The sequence below is a fragment of the Oncorhynchus gorbuscha genome, linkage group LG17 (assembly GCF_021184085.1).
Source record: "Oncorhynchus gorbuscha isolate QuinsamMale2020 ecotype Even-year linkage group LG17, OgorEven_v1.0, whole genome shotgun sequence".
Lineage (NCBI taxonomy): Eukaryota > Metazoa > Chordata > Actinopteri > Salmoniformes > Salmonidae > Oncorhynchus > Oncorhynchus gorbuscha.
The window spans coordinates 21553830-21564577 of NC_060189.1; the positions used below are offsets into that span (position 1 = coordinate 21553830).

Here is a 10748-nt window from a genome sequence, read left to right on the forward strand (position 1 = left end):
TGCAACAAACCAACATACAAATGCTAGAATATAAAAATATTTGTATTGCTTAAAACTTCAATGACTGCATAGAAAGGAAGAAAAACCCACCATTCAATACATGAACAAGGACTGTTGCTCAAAGACCGTTTCATTCTTTAGTTCTGATAAGGATGATATTGGCAGAGGTCAATGCTTAACGGTACATATGTGCATATGAAGCTTGTGATGAGCAGTAATGTTATTTCCAAATGATCAAATGCATTACAAAATCACATTTATTTACTAATGTTTTGACATCTTGTTTAGATTGGGATGTAACAATGTACCTTATTGAATTGTGCAGAATAATTTGAATTCAGGGTATTATATGCTACTGTGAAAGGTAAGCACTCAAGAAGCACTTATGTAACATCACTATGCTGGGGTACTTGTAAGTACAAGTAATTACTTACATTTAAGACAGAACTGATATGATACATTTTCACACAATATACAAATATTTGAGCAGGTATTCATTTTAATACAAGTTAACGCTGTGTGACTCACTTCCAAGTTGAAGCCCAATGGACAGCTTAAAACAAGAAAGTAAATTAAGGATAATGATTGAATTTCCACAAAATGCAAATACTGTTTCAAATGTTTTTAAACAGGGGAAATAGTACAAAAAAAGCACCAGTTTGATCTGAGGTCAGGGCTAGTATGCACAAAAGGATTGTAGTAGATGAGTCCTGTACAATCTCAGATGCTTCACTAGTTTAGCCTATATATACCCTGTTGACGATTCTACATCAAAGTTTAATTAGCTGAATTTGCTTCTCTGAAAGTGCAACCATTTCACCCAAGACAACTAAACACGCTGCAAGCAAACTATTTTTTATTTTTTTGCAGTGGAGCTATTTAAGGTTGAGTTGATTCTTTAATATGCATACCTCCCCAGAACTATTATAGTCCATGCATATATTCTTGGATTCCAAGCATGCCCAAAGAGAAGATGAACTTATCATTTTGCACAGCGAGTGTTTGAGGCAACAGTCAGGCAAAATGGAGCACATAATTCCAAAAAGTAATCTCAAAGTATAAAAACAAGGAAGTTGTTGACATGATCTCCTAAAAAGTTTGGAAATGTGGTATAAGCCTTTTCAAACTAGATAAAAATGTCAATAAATATGATTAGGTGATAAAAGTATCTGGTAAGAGCTCACTGAGGAATGGAAGACAAAACCATCATGAGCCAAATGTAAAGTAACTTGGATACTATTTCTGTGAATGAAGGGCAATAAACAGGAAGGTGTTAGTGTGCATTTTTTAAAAAGATGCCTCCCTATCAGTGTTGTCTAGTATCTACCTCCTTCCTTCTGGACCATGGTGACACAATTGGGGTCAATTCCTTTTCAATTCAAGTAAATTCAGGAGAATTTATTTTCGTCCTGAAATTATGGAATGAAAAATGGAACCGACCCCATCCCTGCTTGGTTACATTAGTGCATCTCATTTGTCTGAGGCGCGGATGTAGACAAGGGAAGAGAGAAGGAGGAGTTCAGGGGGCTTGTTTAACAGAATCAGGTTGTCGCTCCTCAGCCCGTCATAGTGCATCCAGTAGCCGTCTATCTGGAAGGCTGCAGAGTAGTGATGCTCCTCCTTGTTGAAGAGTGTGGCGCCCTCCAGTGAATACCTGTGGAAAAGCAGAGTTGCAATTGGATTTTTCTGCATGTTGAAGACCATTCTCGGTTACCAGAAAAAGCTTAAAGAAATCAGTGCAAATAGCAAAGTACATGCAAGTGGGTGCTGTTTAAACAAAATAAAAACAGATAGCTAATCAATTACATTTAAAATCCAGGGAGAAAAATAAACAGCACCTAAGACAATGAGGCTGGGATACGAGTCCTGCTCTACAAGATTTCTTTACCTGTGTTGGGATAGGGCTAGATGGTAGGGAACATAGGACAGCTCCTCAGACTTCCAAAGCTGCATGTTGAGAATGACAAAAGGAGGTGGTCCATGGCAGAAGACCCTCTGAGAGAACTCCCTCAACCCATTACACCTGAAGAACAGACAGAAAATCAGTCAGAATCAGAAAGAACATTAAAAAAAGATGGTGATTCAACATTATGTCTCTCAGGTGATTTGGAAAGCCACAGACAATCAACAATATAATAATACTACTGGATTAAAAGTGAAAGATCTGTAATAGGAACAAAAACACCATATACCGTGCATTTAGAAAGTACTCAGACCCCTTCCCTTTTTCCACATTGTTACATTAGACTTATTCTAAAATTGATAAATTACCCCCCCCCCCTCAATCTAAACACAATAGCCCATAATGACAAAGCGCAAACAGGTTTTTAGAAATTTTTGCAAAAAAACAAACAGAAATACCTTATTTACACAAGTATTCAGACCCTTTGCTATGAGACTCAAAATTGAACTCAGGTTTCATCCTGTTTCCATTGATCATCCTTGAGATGCTTCTACAACTTGGAGTCTACCTGTCGTAAATTCAATTGATTGGACAGGATTTGGAAAAGCACACACCTATCTATATAAGGTCCCACACAGCTGACATTGCATGTCAGAGTAAAACCAAGCCGAAGGAACTGTTCATAGAGAACCAAGAACCGATGGTCACTGACAGAGCTCCAGGGTTCCTCTGTGATGATGGGAGAACCTTCCAGGAGGACAACCATCTCTGTAGCACTCCACCAATCAGGCCTTTATGGTAGAGTGGTCAGACGGAAGCCATTCCTCAGTAAAAGGCACATGACAGCCCACTTGGAGTTTGCCAAAAATGCACCTAAAGGACTCTCAGACGAAACCGAGATTGAACTCTTTGGCCTGATTCCCAAGCGTCACGTTTGGAGGAAACCTGGCACCATCCCTACGGTGAAGCATTGTGATGGTAGCATCATGCTGTGGTATGTTTTTCAGCGGCAGGGACTGGGAGACCAGTCAGGATCGAGGGAAAGATGAACGGAGCAAAGTACAGAGATATCCTTGATGAAAATCTGCTCCAGAGCGCTCAGGACCTCAGACTGGGGTGAAGGTTCACCTAACAGGACAACGACCCTAATCACACAACGCAGGCGTGAGTTCAGGACAAGTCTCTGAATGTCCTTGATTGGCCCAGCCAGAGCCTGGACATGAACCCGATCGAACATCTCTGGAGAGACCTGAAAATAGCTGTGCAGAAACACTCCCCATCCAACCTGACAGAGCTTGAGAGGATGAGAGAAGAATGGGAGAAACTCCCCAAATACAGATGTGCCAAGCTTGTAGCATTATACCCAAGAAGACGCAAGGCTGTAATAGGTGCTTCAACAAAGTACAGAGTAAAGTGTCTGAATACTTATGTAAATGTCATAATTTATACAAATTTTAAACTGAACTAAGAAACATTTCTAAAAACCTGATTTTGCTTTGTCATTATGGGGTATTGTGTGTAAACGAGGGGAAAAAATGTAATACATTTGAATAAGGCTGTTTACGTAACAAAATGTGGAAAAAGTGAAGGGGTCTGAATATTTACGCATGCACTGCGCTAATGTATACCATATATGTCGGAGTATCTTTTAATGTGTATATGAAACTGTATTTTTGTCATGTAAAACTGTGTATAAAAGTACCATGTATGTAAAACAATTTTTTTATATGTAACAAAATAGCGATTAAAAACTCAAATGTAAAACTCATTTACTTTTGTTCTCCGGAGAGGGGGTGTGGTGGATGGGCCAATATACAGTATATAAATATATATTTTTAAACATTGTCTCTCACCCCAGTTCTTTGCAGAGAATGATCTTGGGACAGAAGAACTCATCCACAGCTGACTGAATGGGATCTCTAGGGGGCAGCTCGTGAGGAGGACTGGGATGGAAGAAAAAGGGTAAGAAGGCTAACTGAACACCATGTAGTGAAACCAGGTAAAAACTAGGATCCTTCATGGATGTCCCCTGTTAAATCCACTTCAAATCAGTGTTGATGAAGTGAAGGAGACATGTTAAATAAATATTTTTAAGCCTCAAGACAATTGAGACAGATTGTGTATGTGAGCCATTCAGAGGGTGAATGGGCAAGATAAAATATGGAAGTGCCTTTGAACGGGATATACAGTGCCTTGCGAAAGTATTCGGCCCCCTTGAACTTTGCGACCTTTTGCCACATTTCAGGCTTCAAACATAAAGATACAGTTTTATATTTTTTTGTGAAGAATCAACAACAAGTGGGACACAATCATGAAGTGGAACGACATTTATTGGATATTTCAAACTTTTTTAACAAATCAAAAACTGAAAAATTGGGAGTGCAAAATTATTCAGCCCCCTTAAGTTAATACTTTGTAGCGCCACCTTTTGCTGTAAGTCGCTTGGGGTATGTCTCTATCAGTTTTGCACATGAAATGTTTTCCCATTCCTCCTTGCAAAACAGCTCGAGCTCAGTGAGGTTGGATGGAGAGCATTTGTGAACAGCAGTTTTCAGTTGTTTCCACAGATTCTCGATTGGATTCAGGTCTGGACTTTGACTTGGCCATTCTAACACCTGGATATGTTTATTTTTGAACCATTCCATTGTAGATTTTGCTTTATGTTTTGGATCATTGTCTTGTTGGAAGACAAATCTCTATCCCAGTCTCAGGTCTTTTGCAGACTCCATCAGGTTCTTCCAGAATGGTCCTGTATTTGGCTCCATCCATCTTCCCATCAATTTTAACCATCTTCCCTGTCCCTGCTGAAGAAAAGCAGGCCCAAACCATGATGCTGCCACCACCATGTTTGACAGTGGGGATGGTGTGTTCAGGCTGATGAGCTGTGTTGCTTTTAAACATAACGTTTTGCATTGTTGCCAAAAAGTTCAATTTTGGTTTCATCTGACCAGAGCACCTTCTTCCACATGTTTGGTGTGTCTCCCAGGTGGCTTGTGGCAAACTTTAAACAACACTTTTTATGGATATCTTTAAGAAATGGCTTTCTTCTTGCCACTCTTCCATAAAGGCCAGATTTGTGCAATATACGACTGATTGTTGTCCTATGGACAGAGTCTCCCACCTCAGCTGTAGATCTCTGCAGTTCATCCAGAGTGATCATGGGCCTCTTGGCTGAATCTCTGATCAGTCTTCTCCTTGTATGAGCTGAAAGTTTAGAGGGACGGCCAGGTCTTGGTAGATTTGCAGTGGTTTGATACTCCTTCCATTTCAATATTATCGCTTGCACAGTGCTCCTTGGGATGTTTAAAGCTTGGGAAATCTTTTTGTATCCAAATCCGGCTTTAAACTTCTTCACGACAGTATCTCGGACCTGCCTGGTGTGTTCCTTGTTCTTCATGATGCTCTCTGCGCTTTTAATGGACCTCTGAGACTATCACAGTGCAGGTGCATTTATACGGAGACTTGATTACACACAGGTGGATTGTATTTATCATCATTAGTCATTTAGGTCAACATTGGATCCTTCAGAGATCCTCACTGAACTTCTGGAGAGAGTTTGCTGCACTTAAAGTAAAGGGGCTGAATAATTTTGCACGCCCAATTTTTCAGTCTTTGATTTGTTAAAAAAGTTTGAAATATCCAATAAATGTCGTTCCACTTCATGATTGTGTCCCACTTGTTGTTGATTCTTCACAAAAAAAATATAAAACTGTATCTTTATGTTTGAAGCCTGAAATGTGGCAAAAGGTCGCAAAGTTCAAGGGGGCCGAATACTTTCGCAAGGCACTGTATATATTTAACTAGTAGGCGTGGGCACCAGTTTGTCAAGAACTGCAACGCTGCTGGATTTTTCAAGCTCAACAGTTTCCCATGTGTATCAAGAATAATCTACCACCCAAAGGACATCCAGACAATTTGACAACTGTGGGAAGCATTGGAGTCAACATGGGTCAGCATTTCTGTGGATGCTTTTGACACCTTGTAGAGTCCATGCCTCAACAAATTGAGGCTGTTCTAAGGGCAAAGGCAGGGGAGGTTCATGCAATTCAATATTAGGATGGTGTTCTTAATGTTTTGTACACTGCATATTTATAACTCTCAAGATAGTTCATCTGTGTTGTTTTCAATGGGAGCAAATAAAGCATAGTGGGTAGCACAAGCAAGGAGCTCATATTGTCGCGTTCTAGCATGCATTTCAATATTTCTGTTAGAAAAATGTCTTCTCTGTGAAGTGTGTTTGCAATAACTAAATTCACCCTTGCACTCCTTGTAAATCTACCTCATCCCCATATTATTACTTACACACTTCCTCTTCTGCACCCTAGTATTTCTACTTGCACATCATCATCTGCACATCTATCACTCCAGTATTAATGCTAAATCGTAATTATTTCACCTCTATGGCCCATTTATGGCCTACCTCCCTAGATTTGCACATAGATTTTTCTATTGTGTTACTGACTGTATGTTTGTTTATGTGTAACTCTGTGTTGTTGTTTTTGGCGCACTGCTTTGCTTGATCTTGGCCAGGTCACAGTTGTAAATGAGAACTTGTTCTCAACTTGCCTACCTTGTTAAATAAAATAAAAGGTGAAAAAAATCAAATAAACAACGCATTGTTTTTAATTTTGGCAGAGTGTACTAAGTTATGTAGACGTGCCTATGTTCTTAACAAATTGGAGTTCTGGGAACAGAAAACTGGACTGAGCTTAGGCGTTTCTTCAATGAAAAAATCGGCAGAATGTCGGCCCAATTCCATAGATGGGTTAGCTGATAACGTTACCAGAACGAAGCCGGTTTAGTTGCTAAAAAAACAACAACCTGTCTGTACTTCTCCCACTGCTGGCCACACTGGGCTTTCTATCCTCACCATATTTGGTGGGGAGTGGAAATTCCAACCAGAGGCTTCAGATTTATGAATCCAGTGAAACTCTATCCACCACCAGTATCAGGCAGCATACATGTACTGTATTTACACTAACCTAATCCACGTAATCTCCAACCTGAAAGAAAAGTACCAATAACAAAAAAATAAAATAGTGGTTGGGATTTGATAAGGGGCACAGTATAATCCACTGTCGACATGCAACCCACCGTGGGTAAACATGACTTTATAAGGCTCTGGCAGAGACTAGACCAGAGCTGTTAAGAAACCAACCACACTTCATTTCATACTATGATCATTAGAAAGCTGAACCTTATTTTAGTCAAGCAGCGTGTCAAGGGGGCAAAATAAAAGTATCTTGAAGACAGAAGTGTAGACCAGTTGTCCAGAAGAATTAGCATTGCAAGCAATAGAGACATGGAAGGTCCTCCCATTTGAACTCATAGCTTTTTGGCTACATTATTTATAGTGAATCGCTATTGGTTTTCATTCATTTTTACAAATGAAGGATTACTGGTCTCTGATCAGAAGCTGAACAAGCTCTGGGAGATATAGTGTAAAGCAAATCCTCCCACACTGACCAGAATACAGATTTTGGCTTACAACTTTTGCCTCTCTTACTTGATGTTGATGGTTTTCTGTATGAACTCCTGGAAACGAGCAGGACAGCTCCAGTTGGTGCACAGACTCTCCTGCATGGTAGACATCATTGTCTCCAAGTTCTTGGTGAAGTTCTCATGTTCATTACCAAACAGGTCGATCTCCAACGCTGCATGGTGGATCACTGAGCGGTACTGCCTCTTGGACATCCTGTCCCAGATCCACAGCATCTTAACAGTGGTGTAGTCATACGAGTCCATCAGGTAGAGGAAATGCTCCACAAACTGCCTGCCCAGGAATATGCCCACCTCCCGGGGAAAGCTCTGGTTGTCTCTCAAAATTACATAAAGAATCATGAGGAACCCATCGATGGTGCAGGTGTTCTTTAGGCTTATCTTAACATACAGAGGGGTGCATGAGATGGCCTTCCTCCCTGCCCTGATGGTGTACACGCCCCCCCATGGGAGCACAGGCCTCCAAAAGGAACGGTCCTCTTCATCATTGTTGTTGATGGATGCACGGATCTCCTCAAACAATGTCTTCGTCCTAGGGAAACAACATGAAGGTACGTTATCATTCACTCTGGGTTGAAGTTTTGCCCTTAAAAAATAACTTATCCTTTACAACCAAATCCAAAAATTGTAAATGGAATGTTATAGAAGGGTCCAGACACTTTCCCCCCACATTTTACAGAAACTTACCCCTAACAGCATTCCTTCATTCTTGTTGTGTTGTATGGGGGCCCTGAAAAAATATGAACAAAATCTCCCAAAACGTCCTTTTATAGACGACAAATCTGTCAGTATTGTGATGCATGTCTTTAGATGTCGTTCCATTTTTTGTGTATCCTGCTGCGACAGGAAACTAGCAAAATAAAGGAAACACCAACATAGTGTATTAATAGGGCGATGGGCCACCACAGGCTGCCAGAACAGCTTTGCTGTGCCTCGGCAGAGATTCTACAAGTGTCTGGAACTTCCTGTGTGGAAGCACCCCATGCTTTCAATATACACTACATGTCCACCTACTTTTGGCCACCTCCTCGTCAAACATCTCATTCCAAGATCAGGGGCATTACTATGGAGTTGGTCCCCCCTTTGCTGCTATAATAGCCTCCACTCTTCTGGAAAGGTTTTCCACCAGAATGTCATTGTATGCTGTAGTGTTAAGTTTTCCCTTCACTGGAACTAAGGGGCCGAGTCCGAACCATGAAAAACAGACCCAGACCATCATTCCTCCTCCACTTCACAATAACAGCACTTACAGATGACCGGGGCAGCTGTAGCAGGGCAGACATTTTATGAACTGACTTATTGGCATCCTATGACAGTGCCATGTTGAAAGTCAGAGCTCTTCAGTATGGGCCATTCTCCTGCCAATGTCTGTTTATGGCGATTGCATGGTTGTATGCTCGGTTTTATACACCAGTCAGCAACGGGTGTGGCTGAAATAGCCGAATCTACAAATTTGAAGGGGTGTCCTCATACTTTCGGCCATGTAGTATACTTTGTATCCCTCAAGTGTTTCTTTCTTTTGAGGAGTGACCTGCAAAATGGACTGAGCGGTAGCGCTCGAGTCGCGAACAAAATGGAATATAACATTGCGGATAAAGTTTGGAATTACATAATTTTTGTGTACAATAGTTAAAGAAATGCATCACTACACTAACAGCTTTTCTGTTTCTAAAAGGATGTATTTGGGTGTTTTTGGAGCCTTCGTTCATACTTTTCAGGGCACCCATACTACACAAGGATGAGGAAGTGATTTGCTGTTTGGGGTAAGTTAAAACATGTCAAATCACAAAAAAAGCTGTCTGGGCCCTTCTATAACATACCATTTACATAAAAAAAAAGAAAAGAAATGTGGTTTAAAAAAACTCCCCAAAAACACTTATCCTTTTAGCACAGTTCGATGATCTCAAATCGGTACCTTCATCTTCCTTATGATTAATAAGGGTTTACCTGCATGGGATTGGTTAAGGAAGGTATTCATAATTTACTAAATAATTAAGTTACAAGTGTGTGCATGGCAATACATCCCTCATGCCAGGGGTCATCCCATCTTGTAGCAAGCCAACTGTCAGATCTGAGGATGACATGTATAATTGCAATGCAAACCCTGGTAGCTAGTTACATAATTCATATTTAAAAAATATATGATAAACGTTTAGTCAGCATTATTTAATAAATCGAATTGAAGACTAACATGGCAGCTAGATATAATGAATGCTCTCCTGCATGTAACTTCGATACTTTTGACAGCCAAGTTGCAACACACTGGGGTGTAAATCAGTCCAAACAGTTAAACCCAACGAAAACGAGTTTCTATTGGACAAACGCAGGTAGGTCCCTCCCCGTTTCATTCGCATCCGTGTAAGTAACGTTTTGCAACAGAATCAGGGTTTGACTAGCCTGCTGCATAAATGCTCCTGACCTGCAGTTTTTTTTCTTCAGATTTGACATTTACGCATCAGATTAGGAGAATTATGTTTAAGATTAGGAAAATGTTTAAGGCTAGCTAAAATACAACAACAAAAAACAATCAACTTTTGACGTTAATTTGATAAAAGCAGTATCCCTTCTAACAATTACCACATAACCAGCGTAATGAATACGCCCCTGGTTTACACCAGCTGCTAGTAGACGTTAGTTTAGCAGACCATCTAACGTTACTAGCTAGTTAGCTAACTCCCCTCCCCCACGTTTTAGTGCCTTTACGTGTGGATGCAATATTACCAAATGTTGATGTTGGATTATCTACCAATGTTTTCAAATATGTGTTGGTTCGTTAGTCTAGCTAGCTAGATCACATGCAAGTTAGCTTAGCAGCTGGCTACCAAACGTTAGTAACGTTACCTTTCAATTTGCAGACTCTCCTCGGTGCTCGAAATCAGGGTTTTGAGGTCTTCTGTTTCGGTCAAAATGCAGAATTTGCTCTCCATCGTTCTCTGTATTTCTTCATGTCTTAATTCAGGCCAACAGCCAGAAATCCTTCTCTGTAACCCTCGGGAAAGCTTGGCACTCAGCAAGCTTCAAAACATCCAGAGCAATGTCAAGTTACGCCCATTGCTTCGCGTGACCACGCCTATAAACAGTGGTTGGTTTACGCCCTTCATCTCTTTCTTTCAGCAATTCAATGCTGCCACCTGCTGTCTGAGACATTTTTGCTTTTCATGACAATTTTCCCTCCAACATATTCCTTCCTGCCTCCTTCTCTTGAGGGGGCGCGCAGGGGTGGAAAGCATATTACGTCTTCTTATTGGTTGTATTGGATTGACATGATTTTGAGACTCGTGATTGGTCAATAATTCCTGCCCTCAACTCAGACTGTTCTCTGACGGGTTGACAGCATTTGATAGCC

At 40.6% G+C, this 10748-nt stretch overlaps 1 protein-coding gene across 1 annotated transcript; it reads right to left on the minus strand.

Annotated features, from left to right (window-relative positions):
- Window positions 1-24: 24 nt before the first annotated feature.
- Window positions 25-10502, minus strand: lg17h14orf28 (linkage group 17 C14orf28 homolog). Its single transcript, XM_046308462.1, has 5 exons — window positions 10244-10502; window positions 7410-7934; window positions 3757-3846; window positions 1889-2023; window positions 25-1654 (listed from the first exon to the last, which is right to left on the minus strand). The coding sequence occupies exons 1-5, from the start codon at window positions 10327-10329 to the stop codon at window positions 1471-1473; spliced, it is 1020 nt and encodes a 339-aa protein (XP_046164418.1). The 5' UTR covers window positions 10330-10502; the 3' UTR covers window positions 25-1470.
- Between the last annotated feature and the right edge of the window lie 246 nt (window positions 10503-10748).